Genomic DNA, 18,972 nt, shown 5'->3' with positions numbered 1-18,972 from the left:
AGAGACACCTTTCCCAACAAGTAGACACATCTAGAGACAGAGGTATTGGGGCAAAGGCCTACCAGGGCCCCACCCTCATCACCACGACACAGGGTCCCCATGTCCAAGTCTCATAATATGAATTTCCATCCTTGGTGATAAGAAATCTCATTTCTTTGTGAGCAGGCAGACAAATAATATGACTGAATATTTAAGACTGAAAACAAACAAAAAAAATGGTTTAGAAATGTAAGATTTTCTCACAAATGTGAAAGTCAAACAGTAACACAGATGCCAAGGAAAATAACTTAAAAGTTTTTTGCATTATAATTGTTAATTAAAAATACATATTTAGTACCTCTCAACACATATACCGGATCCAGGAGCATGAGCATTTCTGAATATGCAAAAGGGTGTACAAGACGTGACACGAATTAGATGTGACATTCTGAAGCATGACTTCAAGTGCCAATTCACCAGCAAAAGTTCAGCATGCATGCAATTTTCAAGACCACACCTGCTATATAAAATGAAATGTGACAAATAAAAACAAGTACAGGGACAGCACGTTCATGGTGGAAGAGGCAGGTGGCAATGGCTGGCAAAAACCCAGCTGAACTGTACTTCAACTACTTTCTCAGACCTTGCTGGGAACCCGGCTTCCACGCCCTGCAGCTTCTGACCTCTGGAATGCTACAGCATCTCTCTCTATACACTTGTCTTCCCTAACACAGGATGTGGGCAGCAGTGTGGCGTTGTCAGGAGGGAGTGACAGCTGAGGAAAGTACTTAGATCAGTGAATGGCTAAGTGCAGGAGTGCAAATGACAGCTGCCGCTGTCAGCAATAGATCAGCTAACTGTTAGGGCAGGGGCAGAGGGGATCCAGGGGAAGACAGAAGAGGTGGGCTTTCTCTTTTTTGGGGCATGGGTGGGTGGGTACTGGGGACTGAATCGGGCACTTAACCACTGAGCCACATCCCCAGTCCCTTTTCCATATTTCATTTAAAGTCAAGGTTTCGCTAAGTTGCTTAGTGCTTTGCTAAGTTACTGAGGCTGGCTTTGAACTTCCGATTCCCCTGCCTCAGCCTCCCCAGCCGCTGGGATTATAGGTGTGCACCACTGTGCCTGGTGACGTGGGCTTTATTGACAGAGGTGTGTATGCATTTGTTTTGTCCTTAAAATGGTCCTTGGAGGCAGGTCTCACCTCCCTCCTGATCTTGGAGTCAGGGGTAGCTAAGATACAAGGCTGTCTATGAATGTCACAGAGCGAATGTTCAGTCAACACAAAACAGGTCTTAGTGTAGGGAATAAAACGGTCCAATTGCCCAAGCAAAGGTGGGCAGGAGAGCTTGATGGCTCTCTTGCTGCTTTGGATTAGGTGGACAAAGGTGACAGATGCCAAGTCCTCTGGAACTCCTGGGGCTTCCTACCTGCTGTGGCCCCAGGAGAAGGTCTTTGATGCACCTGGGCTCCTGCCTCAAAGCTCTGGTGGCCTGTGGTGGACCGTGTCCAGCCTGGGGCATGAAGGGCCTGCTCCTGGCTTTGCTGTGACTGATTGCAGCCCTGGCCTAGGCCAACTGCCTGACTTCCACAGAAAAGCACTGGAGGAGACGACTGCAGGGCCTGTTCCAGAATCCAACAGATTGTGCAAACCACTGAATAGACTTCACTTTTAAAACCTAACTGTGTATACTTAAAAGAAAAAAAAAAAAAAAAAACACCACAAGGGCATCAAGTGGTCCTCAGGGCATCACATAGCCAACTTTTGCCATTACTGAGTTTTTCTTATCAGCATACCCGGCTACACATTACAGACGTGATCAACTTGAATTAGTAACGACTAATTGACAATGACTGCATGTTTACTATTATTTGTGCTCTAATTACAAATACCCACTTGTAAATTTTACAAGCTGACCAATCAACTGCTATCTAGGTCCCTTAAAATGGAAGAAATTAAAGGCCATATGTTAAGCAAGATATGCCAAACTCAGGAGGTCAAGAGTCATGTGTTTTTCTCTCAGGTATGGAAGCTAGAGGGGGGAAAAGGAAAAGAAGAGGAGGTGGAGGCGGGGATCTCATGAAAATCAAGGGAGATCAGTAGAGGAAATGAATGTGGGGAGGGAGGGGGTGTGCTGGGGAATGATACTGGCCAAATTATATTATTATATAGTGTGCACGTACAAATATGTAACAACAAATCCCATCATTATGTATAACTATAATGCACCAATAAAAAAATGTGGAAAGAGGAAAAAAAATACAAATACTAAAGCAAGCAATATTCTTGCAAACAGCCTGCCTGCTTCCTTGAAGAAAACACAGGTGGCTTCAAACCTCAGAACCTCAAAGGAGCTGCCCTCCACATGGCTTCAAAGGCAGGGAGAACACAGGACAGCCTGGGTGCATTCCCACAGCCCATGAATTCAAAAGCAGAGAAGGGGCAGCAAAAGCATCTTGGAGAAACAAACTTCTGGACACAAGGTGACACTTGAGAACACACAGGATGACATGAAGAACAACTCCCAGCCCCACCTACTCAGGCCAAAGTCCATCCAGCCCTTCCCCATGTGGGCCAACAGGAATCCTTGAAGCCCCCTGCACTCCCCGACAGAGAGCAATGTGAGCACAAGGCAGGGGACTGAACAGGACAAGGGCCACCAGCATGAGCTGGGTGAGGCCTGGCTCCAATGCGAGGGTCTCCATAGTCATCACTGAGCACTGTGCCAGTCAACAATGCCCCTCAGAAGCCTTATGTCCGGAACAGACGTTAAAATGGAGTAAAGGAACATTTCAGATATATGAACAAAACCTAGTCCAGTCGGACCAGGACCAGTCGGTTTTGTGCAGTTCGATACTGTTTATCTATGAAGTGCAGTTAACACATCAGCTGGACCTATTTCCTGAATGCAGAGTGACTCTTCTGTTATTTAAAGATGTAAAATGCTGGAGACTTGAAAAAAAAAGGCCATGGAAGGCACCATGGATAGTGCATTGATAAATCCTTCAGTGATTGTTGATCCTTTTCAGATACTTGTGGCAGCAAATAAAGCAGTTCACCTCTACAAACTGGGAAAAATGAAGATGAGAACTCTGTTTACTGAAATTATTTTCAACCTTTCCCCAAACAACAATATTTCAGAGGCTTTGAAAATATTTGGTATCTCAGCAGATAATACTTCAATTTTAATTGTTTATGTTGAAGAGGGAGAAAAGCAAGAAAATAAAAAATACCTAATATCTCAAGTAGAAGGTCACCAGATTTCTCTGAAAAATCTTCCTGAAATAACTAATATTTCTGAGGTCAAAAAGATATATAAAGTGTCTTCCCAAGAAGAAAAGATTGGGACATTATTGGGTGGTATCATTAGTAGAATGTCAATAAAAGATGTTTTATAAAATGTTAGAAATATTAACAGAAAACTTCAGCTTTAAAAAAAACATTGATTTTTCTTTCCTGATTATAAAATTAAAATATGTTCATAATAGAAAAAAAAATTTTGAACCTAGGACCTTGTGCATGCTGGGATATATATATATACACATATTTAAATCACAGAATGAGATTTTTAAAAAGCTCATAATCCTATCAGTTTTACTAATACTGTTACTATTCTTGTTGTCTTCTATTTGTATTCAAACATTTTATTTTTTATATAATGGAAATAAAAATTGCCAACACTTTAAAAAAATGAACAAAACCTTAAAAGGTGGTGGTGGGGTGCCATATGGGGAAACAAAGTCAGAAACGTGTTAAGAAGATTTCACTGGCACTCCCAGGCTGAACTTTTAGTGTAGGATCCTGTATTCTAAAATTTGAGTAACTCTTTAGTAAGAGGAAGGGCATTCTTTAAAAAGCTGAAGAAGACTGAGATGATAAAAAGCAATCAAGATGCCAGTCAGTGGGAAATATAGTCATCCCACAGTATCCTCAGAGGATGGTTCTGGGATTCCCCCATGGACACCAAATCCTAGGATGCTCAAGGCCCCTATATAACAGGGCCTGATGTTTGAAAAGATGGCTTTTGATACCTAATATGATATTAAGTGCTGTGTCAATAATTGTTATACTCAGTTGTTTAGGGCATCATGAAATGAGAAAAAAATGTCTGGACACGTTCAGAACAGAAGCGATTTTTTTCCAGACTCTTTTCAATCTTCTTGCAGTTGCTGGAATCCACAGGTGTGAGATCTGCTGGCACGTGGGCCCATTGTACTTGATTTGACTTTCTGCTCTTATCAGGACACCAGGGGTTATCACCCAGACTAGTGCCCACTGGCACTACTGGACACACAAGTTTGGGTTTCACACACCCCACAATCAACTCCACACCTGCTTCTCATGGTTTTATAAGGTATGGACCCCCACCCGGGCCCCCACTTCTCACAGTCTCCTCTGGCTTTTTTGCCCCATTAGTAATTTCTTTCAAAACAATCTGTCCCTATTTTCTCTCTAATTATCCACCCACTAATCTGTTGTGAGTTGTTTTACATTTTGGTTCTAAATACTTGAAAGCTTATTATATACAAAAACAAATTCGGGTTTATTTTGGGTGGCTGGCACACGGCCACTACTGAAGTTTCCATAGTGTTCTGCAATACACGTGACAGCCGTTCTACTGTGAACAATCTCACAAGACAGAACGGTGACGAACTCTCAATTATGACACATCATATCTGATTCAGGTTCACACAGCGGTAGATCATACAATGGACAGGGAAAAGCAGACCTGAGGTGGTAAGTGCGACTCGGAGGAGCCAGAGTCCCTGTCCTCACGTGCTGAAGAGACGGTAAAACAATCTTCTGGAGAAGCTGGACATCGGATACGGAATCAAGATACTGGGATTTTTTCTTCCATAAATACAAACTTTTCAAGGAAAAGAGTTGGCTTCCCAGCAAGTGCCAGGATCAAGCACCCTGTAAAAAGCCTGGTATTCTCTGGACTAACTGTCAATATTGATAGCAGTCATCTGTAATGGGATCCTGCGATATATGTGCCCACACACTGGGAAAACAGACACAAATGTTAACTGCATTTACTTCTTTTTGGCGGGGTACCGGGGATTGAACTCAGGGGCACTTGACCACTGAGCCACATCCCCAGCCCTATTTTGTATTTTATCTAGAGACAGGGTCTCACTGAGTTGCTCAGTGCCTCGCCGTTGCTGAGCCTGGCTTTGACTCATGATCTCTGCCTCAACCTCCCAGGGTTATAGGTGTATGTGATTGTACCCGGCCAACTGCATTCATTTCTGACTGATGAGTTCACAAAGATTCACTTTCTTTTTTATGCTTTTCCATATATTCCAATTTTTTTTTTCTTTGCAAGTATACCTGTCTTTAAGGCAAGGGACACCTGATAGTTTTGTAAAACAAAGGCATTTCAGAGACTATGATCCTGGGGAATGCCTGTTTGCAAAAACTTGTGTCATGAAAAGAAGTCATGAAGGGCACAGATGGCTGAGACACTAGGTGTGTACCATCGGTACACCTATGTCTTGAACAGGATTACTGCCCGGATCCAAATCCGATCATGAAAAAGGAGGTGTGTCCCTGGGACACCCAGCTTCTGAGACATCTGAATGAATGGCCCCTGCTCACCTCAGCCATAAAGAACCAGGCATCGTTATTAATAAGTGAATCCCTGGGGCCAGGATTCATGCTCACTGAAGGGGCTGTTCTCAAGCATTTTCCAGGTTGTGGAAGGGCACAAATAATCAACTATACAGGTGAGGGACAGGGAGTGACTGAGTTTGTTGATGTCAATGTCATGCAGGAACCAATAAAGTAGGTGCTGTATATCTCCTTCCTTCCCTAATCTGAATCCCCAATTCCTGAGACTAAACAACAGGGGTAGAAGTCTGACCAACATGGGTTCAAGTTTCAACCCCCTCACATACTGTGCTATGTGCTCAGGTACATTACTTAATTCCTGAGTCTCAATTTTATTACATGAAAGCAAAGTTACTATTATGTGCCTTTTAGGGTTATAGTGAAGAAGTGTGTGTGGGAATCTGGAGCAGTGTCTGATACAAATTCAGTGCTCAAAAGGAACGGATCATTGCTGTCCATTTATTGGGAAATGCATGAAAACACCATTGGGGGATTTGGCCAGGGCTTTTCTGCTTGTAGGAGCTTTTGCTTTGTTTTGGGGTGGGGCCCACACACTCCTTGGTGAGGACACAGATGTTATCTTCAGGTCTCTCGTGGGCTTCATTCAGGGGAGGCAGCACGGATGGCTTTTGACCAACCAGCTCTTTCCTCCTGTCTGTCTCTTCATAGTAGTATTACACTGTGGATATTAATACTGTGTTCAAAGTCATCCATTTGCAAAGAAAAGGGGAAGGGTTAAGATCTTAAGTAGAAGTCACAGATCTTTCCTAAAAGTTCACAAGTTCTCGGTTTGGTAGGTCAAAGTTGTGTCCAAAGGGGACAGGAAAATATCCAGAAGTAGACAGGAGGCCTGAGGTCACACCTCAAGATAATGCCAGGTCTTTGCAGCAGCTGCTAGGTAACAACATTCCCATGTTCACATTACCATGTTGTCATTTCCATCATTTACAAAAATAAAACTTCTGAATCAACAGAAGTATGGACCATGGTTTTAATGTGTCCCCCAAACTCATGTGTTGGAAACTTAATCCCCAATGTAACAGTGTGGCAAGATGGGACCTCCAGGTGATCAGGCCACGGGATGCTGCCCTCATCAATGGCCAATGAGCATTGCCCTCATCAATGGACTAGTGTGCTAACTGGAGTGGATCAGTTACCATGAGAGTGTGCCCGTTACAAAAGCAGCTCCCTCTTGGCTCTCTGGTGCTTGCTCTCCTGCCCTTCTGCCTTTCACCATGAGATGAAGTACAGGAAGGCTCTCACCAGATACCACCCCACATTCTAGGAGTTCTCCACGTCCAGAGCTGTGAAAAATAAGTTTCTTTCTTTCTCTTCTTCTTCTTTTTTAAGTAAATTACCCAGTCTGTGGTATATTAAGACAGGATATTAGAACAACAATGGGAATTTTGCGTCCCCTGAGCTCGAGATCCAGACCTGCAGCTTCCTGCTCGTCATGTCCACTGGTGTCGTGCCCTCAGTTCAAACTCACAGGGGACCTGTTCTCCTGGCTAGTTTCTCTTCCTGCTTCCCTAATTCTCTTAGTCTTTCTGCTGTTTGTTCAAGAGCAAAATGCTTGAGTCATCTGTGACTGATCCTTCTACGTGTCCCATACTCAATCAACACAGTGTCCCGGGGCTTTCCTTCAAAAATCCCCTCTTCTCTGTCACCCTCCATTCCCACTGCTGAGCTCAGGGCTGAAGATGTCATCCCTGAGTGATTCTGAAGACTAATCCCCAGCCTCTACTGATAGGCTCAGTCCCAGACTGAAGGCCAGGCTCAGGATGCCCACCACACAATGCCAGGGTCATCTCTACTAGCCAAGTGGAAACCCTTGGGGATTCCCTTTTCAAATGGAATCAAGTCTACTAGCCAGGGCTCATGCCATGCAGGGTGCCCCAAACACTGAGGCCTCCCCAGGGCTCCCAGTAATCGAGTCCACTGGCTCACTTAATGTCTCCACTTACCCTGCCATGTGGATGGACAGCAGGTGCCCAGGCTGAGGCTCCCCTTGTCAGCCAACCCCAACTCTGTGAGCTTTGACCCTGTCCAGAGTCATGCTTTACATCAAAGACCTCCCTTAATTTTCAAAACAGAGATAAGCAGTCACTTTGCCCATTTCACAGATCATGCAAATGAGGCTTAGAGCTCAACACCTTACCCAAAGTCAATCAACCTGCAGGTGACAAAATGCTAGTTGAATGCAGGTATTCTACACTCTAGAGTCCTCATAACCACTATGTCATGCTGCTTTCTGAATATATAGGTGCCACACTAAGCTGTTCAGTCCTAGCATCCACTGGGATAGGCAGCGGCAGTTGTACAGTTTGAATGAGGACTACTTTGTGCCAGTATTATTTCCCCAATTATATCACAAGTCAGATAGTCAGGGACAAGACCTTAATCTCCTTTCATATCCCAACCAGACAAAATAATACCAGATCAGGCCCCCATGTCTGATCCAAACATAACCTGTCACACAGGTGACCCCTACATAATGCCTGCACCCCATTTCAAAGTCTTTAGTTATTGTTTTAAAGGTCACTCAGCAGGAAAGGCAGTGGCTTAGGAGGGATTTCAAGAGGATGGGGAGAACTCAGACTTGGCTTCCACAATAACCAGGCTGTGGCATTCACTACCCACATTTCAGTTCTGACCTGAACAGTTCTGCCCTTGTTCAGACCCGTGAGAACATTTATGATCACAATGACAGATCCACAGTCCTAGAATGCCAAAATGAGAACTCCCTGACCTCTCTCTGCAACCACAGAAGGCTGGGAGCCCAGGAGCTCCCCAGTGACCCCTACCCTACCTCTGTTAAAACCAAGTGCACAGATGGAACTGGCTCAGAACAGTCTGCGTGGGTCCAGCAAGAAGCAAGGATTTCCTCACTTGCAGCCTGGAGATGTGGAGAGAAGTGTTCAATAATTAGAGAAAATCCTGAGTCAGGTAGTGGGGAACCACTCTGAGGAAGAATCAGCTGGACACACTGATATTTGGTGTTTTTCTCACATTTTAGGTCCAATAGCAACAGATACTCTAGGATACTCTCTGATCTCTCAAAAGCTTATACCAAACTTAAGTCACTGCAGCACTGTAAATGTCCTGAGGGAGCTGGAAGCCCAGGTCACAATACCTCCTGGGCTATGAGCTCTCTTTACGTCCTGGGGGGGATCTCTAAGTCACTCCTTGGAGTATCCATGTTTTAATGCAGAGAAGGGGTATAAGAACAGTGCAAAGAATGTGACTTTCCCTGACCCATTTGAGATTAAGCTGGTGAGACTACTCATGCCACCCCATGTCATCCCTGAGTGATTCTGAAGACTCATCCCCAGCCTCTGCCCAGAATCATACTGAGCAGGACATTCACTGAGCAAGGACATTCACTGGACCTGGGAATTCTACACTGATACATTATCACCACCCAAGTTTTACAAATTGGGCTTGAGCTTCTCCTCTAAAATGAGGAACGTGGCATTGCAGCGTTCTACAAGTGCTGCCTCTGGAACAGTCTCCCATCAAATGCACAACGAGGCCTGCCCTCTAATCTAGATGGCCAACATGGTGTAGAAAAAGTTCAGATTGGAACTGAAGTTCTCTCTGGGCCTCCTAACTACAAATGTTGAGGTCTTACGGTGGCCACACAGCCACTCTCAGGCTGAATTTTCTCATCTGTAATTAGCAATGCTATCAAGGCAAGCCTGGGGTAGTATCACCTACTTTCATATGAACAATATATGAACGATATTTTCACAAATTCATGTACAATGTAATGAAAAGCATTTTACTTAACAATTCTGCGAACCTATACCTTTTGATCCGAGTCACACTGGTGTGCTTAGTATGAAACACAGGCTCGAGAGCCCCTTCCCACTGCCTGACATCCCCAAATCCTTCCTAGATGAAATTCTGGAGTCTTTATTGTTGATATGAAAAATGCATGTTAGGGTAAGCTGCCAGGTGAAGGGCAAAGTTCTCTATGAATTCCAAGCTGTTGCTCTTACTATGTTTATCTAATGCAGGCGAGGGCTGCCTGCAGCTAGTGAGCTGGGCAGAGCTTGTCTCCTACTCCATCCTACGGCCCTGCCATTCTGGTTCCTGCCTACTACTTTCTGTAGCCAGCGCCCTGAATCAGAAAATTCCAGACCAGTCTGATCTTAAGACAAATTGAGGAGTATGACTAAAGTACTTAGAGTAAGTGCCTTTTGTGAAAAACGGGTATGCTTTAAAATGAGAGAAAAATAAATGGCACCAACAGCTGTACAGCTTTAAGTCAGTGGCCACATGAGGACAGAAAGTGCTTTGCCTCTGGGCTCAGCACCCAGTCCCATGGTGGGCATTCTTCCCCAGAGGGTTGCTCAGGACCAGGCTTAACAGTCACACGTCCTTTGACCAATACATGAAGGTAAATGTATATGTGAAGGGCAAAGTTCCTTCAAGACTAGGTGATGGTAATGCTTAAAAACGCTCTAAGGACATCTATTGTTAAAACTAGGCAGGTTCAGTCTGGGCTAGTGCTCTTGCATGTGCACCATGCAAGAGGCCCCATGTTCCATCTTCAAATACACACATGCACAACTAGGCAGGTGTTTATTTTTTATATAAATGGGGAATTCATTTATCAGTCTGCCCCAAATCTAAAACCAGACTTGATAAAGGTACAAAAAGTCATTATGAATGCAATTCTAATTGCTCTCTTCTCCCTAACAGAGGCATACGTCTCCTTAGTTTTCACGGAAAACTCATTTAAAAGCGTTCCATGGTTTTCTGTGTACACTGCTCCTGCCTGTGCCTACAGGCTTCCTGCACCAGGACAGACCCTCCTTGGTCACTTGGCCCCCAATTCTTCATTCCTCCAAAGAGCAGCAACAAAGCCCTGAGCATGTCTCATAAGTCAAAGGGCAGAGAATGGTCAAGCGGGTTGAGGGAGGCAAGCATCCTGGTAAATGTCACCTTGCCCCCAATGCACAAGCAGGCAGCAGGAGTCAATCTACACTCCTCCTCTCCTAATGGCTCCTCACACAGTGCCTACCCTCTTGCCAAATTACCCACTCACTCCTCTGCCTGCCCTGCTTTACCCCTGGGTTTCCTATCTGGACCAGTGGATGCTTGTCTCCTGGCCCTCTACCTTTTGTTTTCATTCCTAGTTCCTCCTTAGCCCTGCAAAGGATCTGAAATGCCTCTGCACAAATCTTCAACTTGTTCATCGACACCCAGCCAAGAGGCTCAGCTCCTGTACACAGCCCCCAGGGCCTGCATGCATATTCCTGGCTACCTAACAGGCCTCAACATCTACTTCCCTGCTGTGAGCTTGATGCTCTAGCAACATGCTGCTGCTCTATTCTGAGACACACAGAGCCTCACAGATTCCTGAGCAGCTCCCCAAGAGCAGGGCCCCTGTCCATCTGCCTTGTGAGACAGATGTTGGCACTAGGTAGCCACAGTCAATAATGATTCACTTCCTGAAAGACACCTTCCCTGCTCAGCAGTCTCTGAACCCTCCTAGAGTCTGGGTTTGGAAACTTCCTTCTGTATAGGATTTCCCTGCAGTTGTGGGTTCTGTCCCTCCTCTGCCTCCATTAGACTTAACATAGCAGCCATCCTACTGTGCACCTCTTTTTCGAGGAGAGAAAGTGTGTGTGGGCATGTGTGTGTTCATTTCTTCCCTCTTCCCAACAAAAAGGCAACTTGAACCGCCTTATCTTGTGGTGGTGTTTTGAACTGATACTCTCCTGAAGCAAGTTTCTTAAGAACAGAAGTAATGCAGCTACAGAAATAAGCATATAGCTTACGTATTCAGTCAGGAGGTGTGTCCACGAACCTGCCAGGTGGATCCAAGGGCAAAGCAACACCTCCACTGAGAGACCCTCGTGCCCCCTCAGGCACAACCTTCCTCCCCTCGCAGCAGAGTAATCTTGACTTTAATACCAAGGATTTGCTTTAGCTATTTTTGGACTTCATATCATGGAATCAAACAGCTGTACTCCTTTGCATTTTTGATCCGTTCAATGCCAAAGTCAAACCCAACCTCTGATAACTGTATCAACTTCTCCCACAGAAACTGCCCGACTCTGGGTCCAAAAGCGAAGCTCAAACCAGTACAAAGGCTATTTTTTAGGTGGGCAACCACTAGGGAGCCCATCTCAGCAGCCTGTCTGTGCTCCAGGGTCTGGCTTGGAATCACTGGGGTGGGAGTTCTGGGGGGCTTCTATTGGCCTTATTGATGGTCACGTTGGAGTAGATGCTAGAACAGCAACCACCAGAGAAGGTCAGTTTTGGCTACAGACATCAAAGAGGTGTTAAGCAGTGGGCATGTGTGCTTCTGAGCAAACCCTCCCAAGGAAGATACCATTAGCTTATAAACGGAACTGGAACTTCCTGATTATGGTCATTCCCAGGAACCCAAGTGAGCCACTGAAAAGAGAATTGGCCTTTAGGACTGTGGTGAGCTCCAGGTAGTATCAGCTTGATATTAAAAACTGCTATTCAGTAACTTTCAAGGAAGTCTTTGAAAAATACCTCTCTGGGAGCATCTTTCCACCTCAAAAGATCTGGCATGGTGCTTCTACAACACACAGCTCACAGGATTTTATAAGTTAAGTTGTACTGTCAAGGCCAGCTGGTAGCCTGGGACTGCCCACTGCTGAGCCCAGCCCTATGCAGTCTGCACCCTTCAAGATATCAAGTGGATTCTGCTCACAGAAATTGTTCTTGACAATTGCTCCTTGTTATCTGTGGGAAAGTTCTCTTGACTATTCATGATCATAAGCTGAATATGAGAGGAGATTCAGTGTGCAAATGTTTTGGCTGTATAAAAATAAGAGCTCATATTGTTTTATTCAATGATAAATTATTAAAGGAAAAGAATGTTAATGGTTTTTGTCAGAGAGAGATCTTTTTGTTAAAGGTACTGCTTTTATCAAGTTGTTCTAACAAAGTATTGTAAGTAACAAATTAAGTTCATTACCAACTTCAGCTCAGTCACTGAGTACAAGAGAGCAGGAGGGAGTTGTATAGGGCTGCCATCATCTGCTACTGTGACTTTGTGAGTGTGTGTGTGTGGGGGGGGAGGGGGAGTCCAGAGCTTCTTATTCCAAACCATGGGTCTGCCAGGAAAATCCTACCATGGATTTTGGTATCAGTTGGATTCCCATGAAGCAAATGTGGATGACACCATGAGTAGGTAATAGAAGCTTGGAGTATGCAGTTATGGTTCTCAATGTTGCTCTTATTCCCAATGTATGAGAAGACCATTTCTGCTCTCTGCACAAGTGGTCTATAAAAAATAATCACACTGTCATTCTGAGGGTATATTGGTGACTACTTAAATAGGAATCTGTGAATATTTTAGCTTCAATCTTTGCAAAAGAGATTACTAGGGGGCAAGGGATTTACAGAAAGGTTTCAACCTTCCTTCTTGTCTCAAGCTTTATGTGGAGTCAGGGTATGAAGAAAGAAGCCACTCCACATGGGGACTTTGGGTCAGGGGCCTCCCCTTCCACTTGATCCTGCTTCAAAGAGGACCAATGAAGAACTCATACAGCAATAACAAGGTCCCTTGTCATCAACAAATAGCAAGCTTTCGGTGAGCATGATAAAGCCCCCCCAAAAGAGTCACAAACGAGAAACACAATAAATATGGGGCTACTTTTCCCTAGTGATGGGGTACTGACCCCAAGGGACTTGAGGCTATAAATATCAATGGATACTAATAAACATAGATGGTCAAAACATAGTTCTGTCTGTATTTTTACAACATATAATGCTTAACACAAATGTTTCCAAAGAACTGTGCGCCTGAAACGAGACAGAAGCCCATAGGACAGCTGTCACTCTAAAAAAGAGATTTGCTCAGCTCAGCCCTAGAGGGCACAATGTGAGCCAAGGGGAGGAAGTTAAAGAAATGTAAAAATTTGATTCTATTTAAGGAAGAGCTTTCTAACAATCTGCGTTCTCCAAAAATGGAATTGGCTGACTCTAGAAGTCTAAGTGTTCCAGCAGAGCTGGGTGGCCATCTGTCAGGGACAGTGGAGCTGGCTAGCACCAGGCCTGAGGCCGAGCTTGTGGATCCAGTCTGAGAGCCTGGGTGTACATAGGCGTGTTGAACTGATCACATCTCAGGGCAAACTAAACACACTGGGGAGAGGGTGCAGACCCACAGCTTCAATTTGTGACCTTATCTTTTGTCCTGAGAAACCCAAGAAGGGAAATGATGGGTTGCTCAAAAAGAACTTCCAGATAACCCAGAGGGGCATGCCTTGCCTTATTCTACTGCCTACCAATTTCTTGGCATTTCATGCTTTACTAGGATCCTGAGATTAAAAAAAAAAAAAGAATAATAAAAGAAGACAAAATAAGCCAACAATGTCTAGGACACCAGAGGAGGTACTTTGTGAGAGGCTGAAATTGGAAAAAATAAATGAAATTAAGCTCTAGACAATCTTAAAGTATTTACCTACTCCTCTGCCATCATTTCTTTACCACAGAGTTAATTAAGAGTCACAAATAGAGCCGGGCTCGGTGGCACACACCTGTAATCCCAATAGCTTGGGAGGCTGAGGCAGGAAGATTGCGAGTTCAAAGCCAGCCTCAGCAAAAGCGAGGTGCTAAGCAACTCAGTGAGACCCTGCCTCTAAATAAAATTCACAATAGGGCTAGGGATGTGGCTCAGTGGTCAAGCCCCTCCCCCCTGAAAAGAGTCACAAATGTGGGGAAAGAGTGCTTCTTTCATATGCCATGCTTAAGACAAAAAAAAAAAAAAAAGACAAAGGGCAGAGAATTCAGTGGAAAAAACCAGACTCCTAATGAAAAAATGGAATTTCTACACTGGGCTCACAATCTGATGGCCAGTAACCTGTGTGATTCACACAAAGCTCTCCATCTCACTTCTCTCTCCAAGGCATGAGAAAAAACATAACACAAAAACACTACCCAATAAATGAAGACTTTAAATGATTCTCAACAGAGAGCTCAGACTTTCCAAGATTGCAGAAAATGAAAGATAAACATTTTGCAACACTGACGACATTTGGTGTATCATTTTCTTTTCACTTTTCCCATGTATTCCTTACTATCCCCCTCAAAATGAAGTAAATCCATTTGTTAGAAACAAAAAGAAAGACCTAAATAAATGCTGTACAGGTGATAATACTATTTCAATAGCCAGCCTGTAAGTGATAACCTAGCAGTATCAGTACAACTCTGTACTCATTTAAGGAGGTAACGATGGGTTTTAAAATGTCAGCTCAGATCAGTTATTCTTCAAAAGAGCCCTCACAATTATTTTATTGGATAAGCTGAAGCAGTAACTACTGCAAGCAAGTCCAATGTGCACACAAAGGTAAGGTTAGACATCATCCATGTCACACAATGGGAAGTGGCAGTTCCCACGTCCTCACCCCAGTGATGGGATTTAGATGTAGTCTGAGTACGGCCACCAAGGATCTGTCTTTGAAATTTAATCCACACAATATGGTGTTAGGAGGGTGGAAACTTAATCCTACCATGGTGTTTAGAAGGTGGGGCCTTTGAAAGGTGATTAGGATTAGACAGATTCCTTAGGGTAGAGTCCCATGATTGAATCCTGGTGACCTTATAAGACAGACTAGAAAACACAAACAAAAAGTGCATGTACACCCACAGGTGCACGTTATACACACATTTCTTGTCACATGGCATATAATGTTCTGTGCCAGATCCAGCCTTCAACCTTGTACTACAAACTCAGAGCCAAATTAAATCTCTCTCTTTTTTTAAAAAATAAAAGTTACCTAGCCTCAGGTTATTTCGTTACAGTGATATAACACAGACTAACACAGCAGGGGAAAGGATGCAGCATGAAGACAGAGAACCAGGCAAGGTGATAACTGAACAGAGCTCCTGGACCTGCCCACGGATATCACACTGCTACTTGCCTTAGCTGCCCCCTTAAGCAACAGTGCCTGGGACTGTGCCATGAAACACCATCAATCTACGAGAGGGAGGAAGACATTTCTGCTGTTTCCTTCTCTAGGCCTAAAGCCAAATGGATGGAATTTTGTAGGACAGAGAAGATGTGATGGATAGAATGACAGAGTCAGCCCTGAGGACATTTTTGGAGGTGGTCATTCCACTTCAGTGTCCTTTGGAATTTTGATGCAAGGAGACAGATACCTGTGCAAGGGTCCAAAGCACAGAAGTGTCACTACACTCCAAACTCAAGAATCTTCAGGAAACGACACACAACATATTTCTCCATTTTGATCTCTTAGTTCTAATAGATTTCAGAAAAGGCAACTAGGAAGATGTCAACATTTCAAACAGATCTTTTTAAAAAACAAAATCAAACCATCAGAAAGAGGAAACGTCTTCCCTTGGAGTGCACAAGATCTCCTGCTCTCCGCTGAGGCAGTGGCTTGGCTGTGATTGGGTTCCCGCCCGTGGGCCACTCACCTAGTGTGTCCTTGAGGTTCTTCACCAGGGAGCCCTTCTTCAAGCTGTTCTTGCGCTCCACGTAGTTGGACGGCACGTACCCCGTTCTGTTGGCTGCGTTCCTCACCCGCCACCACGTCTTGGAGTCATCCAATAGCCACAGGCGCTCGTTCTTTTTGATGTCAAGCTCTTGGTCCTGCTGGGCAGTGTAGTCCCACTTGGCTATAACAATGACTTCTTCTGTCATCTTTCATGGAGTCCTTCTGCCAGCAAAACATTTGGAGATACTCATTAGAGGACCACCCGAACACTTCATCCTTTGACCAACTTGAAAAATCAGGCAATGACAGCTCTTATTACAGCTCTGCCACCAGTTTTCTCCAGGATATGGAAGGCCTCAACCTTGAAATGACCTTCTTTCCACAAGCTTTACTATTTTGCTTAAAAAAGCAAGCTTAAAGAAATCCTGCGCTACTGCTTGCTGAACACTGGGACTCCTGCATGTTTCACCAAAACCGAATACAAGCTTGCAAATCATTCTAAATAACAATGTTCTTATTAAATGTGCTCACTAGATTAAATAACTCTACCTCCTCGTGGCTGATAAGTTCACATTCATTTTCTGGGTACATGCTGAGGTCACGAATGCACTTAATAAATATAACCCACCCAAACTACTCTGAGAAATTAAATTGAAAATGCAGTGTTAAAGCAATGTGGTATCCTGAATTGGATCATGAAACAGAAAAAGGAAAGTGGTGCAAATACTGGTGAAATCTGAATAAAGTCTAAGTAACAGTAATATACCAATGTTAATTTCTTGGTTTTGTCAACGCAACATAAGTGGAAAAGTTAATATAATGTTAACGTAAGTGGAACATTACAACATTAGTGGAAACTAAACAAAGGGTATACAGGAATGCTTGGTGCTATTTTTACAACTTCCCTGTAAATTATTCTTGAAACACGATGCTCACACAAAATCCTGAGCAGAGATGTTTATAGAAGCCCTATCCATAACTGCCAAAATTTAGAAGTCGTAAAGATGTCCTTCAGCATGTGAATAGATGTATAAAACTGAGGTATACACTGACAATGGAATACTATTTAGCACTAAAGTACAAGCTATCAAGCCACAAAAAGACATTAAATGTGGGTTGGGGTTGTGGCTCAGTGGTAGAGTGCTTGCCTAGCACACATGAGGCACTGGGTTTTATCCTCAGCACCTCGTAAAAATGAAATAAAGATATTGTGTGTCCACCTGCAACCAAAACCAAAAAATAAATATTTAAAAATAAAAGACAGTAAATGCTTTTCACTAGGTGAAGGATGCCAATCTGTGAAGCCTGCATACTAGATGATTCTGACAGGCTTTCACTGATCGCACTGTGGTCAGGCTCCTCTGAATCTTTTTCCCAATAGGCCTTGACTTTTATATATTTATATCTATATTTGTATCACCCAGTGTTAGCAAGAATCCTGCTGAGCTGATCTTCACAGAACCTCCCACTTTCACTCTCTGATCAGGATCTTGATCTTCCCCTTTTTCCATATGATGTCTGATTGCCTTGGCCTGTTTCAGCAAGAATTCTTTTAGGTCCATTAAGCCAGAACCCTACCTTTCCCACAAAGTTTCCTCTTAGTAATTTTCTTGCCCAAACTTTAGCTATACATGTTCAACTTTTCCTGTTTTGGTGTATAATATATATATATATATATATATATATATATATATATATATATATATATATATATATATTTTAGTTGTAGATGGAAACAATATCTTTATTTATTTTTTAAGTGGTGCTAAGGATCAAACCCAGTGCCTCATATGCGTGAGGCAAGTGCTCTACCCTACTGAGCTACATCCCCAGGCCTTTTCCTGGTTTTTATTAGAGTTGAACCCAATCTCTTTCCCCAACTGCAAAATTACACTGTGTTGTCATCATAAATAAAGTCTGCCTTACAGTCCTTTAACAAATGTCATGAACAGCAATTCCAACTATATGACATTCTGAAAAAGGCAAATCTCTGGAGACAGTAGGAAGATCAGTGGTTACCAGGGTTGGGGGAGGGGTGAGTAGGCAAAGAGAGAATTCTTAGGGCAGTGAAACTACTCTATTTAATACTATAAGAGTGGACATATGTCACTATGCATTTGTCAAGACATAAGATATCCAACATCAAAAGTGAACATAATATGAAAGTACTCCAAAAGTAAGACAATAAAAATACTATATATCTAGTAAAGTCAATATGGGAAGTAATAAATACCAAAAATACGCCAGAATAAATTAAATGAATATACTTTCAGCAACTTCATGTATTAGGTAAAAGATAGGTGAGTGTTCTTTCAGGAGAAAAAAAAATCAATATTCAGTCCTTCCACTGTCTAGACAGTTCCCAAAACTTAGGAAGGAAGGAATAAAGAAAAGATGCTCAATAAACCCCATTTCCTCCTCAATGAGTTCTCATTATCTTATAGGGTTGAGCTCAGGATTATGGAGGGAACCTATGATACTACCATTTTTAAATGATATGACACTGTACTAAAGACATTTATAAATAACATATAATCTCTTTCATAGGTCAACTTCCAAATTTGGAGATAACAAACCTTTTGGGAAGGAGAAAGGTAAATCTTACGCATATGTACATAATATCCAAGAGGGCAGTTTATACAACACTTGTGTCTAAACCAGAGACACTTTTGTTATCAATGCTTCTTAATTACACAATTTCTAAAACAGTTTTTAACAATAACAGCCCATCACATGAGACCAATCATAATCTAGGCAATAAAAGCTATCGAAATTTTTTTTTCTACATGATCAGCAACCAAGGAGTTGCTTGGGACAATCCAATTCAATGCATACTTCATGTCACATAGGAACATAAAATATAGCATTGCCTGACCTCTACCACCAGCCAATCAGAACCTTCCAAGTGACTGTCAGGCTTTAGAAGGTGAA

At 43.2% G+C, this 18,972-nt stretch overlaps 2 protein-coding genes across 5 annotated transcripts in view; one reads left to right on the top strand and one right to left on the bottom strand.

Annotated features, from left to right (window-relative positions):
• Nucleotides 1-18,972, bottom strand: part of Nck2 (NCK adaptor protein 2) — a 144,362-nt gene that overhangs the window by 27,751 nt on the left and 97,639 nt on the right. For 3 of the 4 annotated variants that reach the window (XM_076832705.1, XM_076832704.1, XM_076832706.1), the window contains exon 3: nt 16,022-16,263. In XM_076832705.1, the coding sequence (XP_076688820.1) occupies nt 16,022-16,247 (226 nt within the window). In that variant the 5' untranslated portion in view covers nt 16,248-16,263. The remainder of the gene's footprint in view (nt 1-16,021; nt 16,264-18,972) is intronic. The other variant, XM_076832707.1, reaches the window with a different exon arrangement.
• LOC143380689 (EKC/KEOPS complex subunit TPRKB-like) lies at nt 2,645-3,378 on the top strand. Its single transcript, XM_076833856.1, has 3 exons — nt 2,645-2,653; nt 2,747-2,892; nt 2,991-3,378. Exons 1-3 carry the CDS (start codon nt 2,645-2,647, stop codon nt 3,376-3,378), a joined length of 543 nt encoding a protein of 180 aa, XP_076689971.1.

Source organism: Callospermophilus lateralis, chromosome 14, assembly GCF_048772815.1.
Source record: "Callospermophilus lateralis isolate mCalLat2 chromosome 14, mCalLat2.hap1, whole genome shotgun sequence".
In the NCBI taxonomy this organism is placed as follows: Eukaryota; Metazoa; Chordata; class Mammalia; order Rodentia; family Sciuridae; genus Callospermophilus; species Callospermophilus lateralis.
This window is presented reverse-complemented; position numbering and strand designations above follow the sequence as displayed.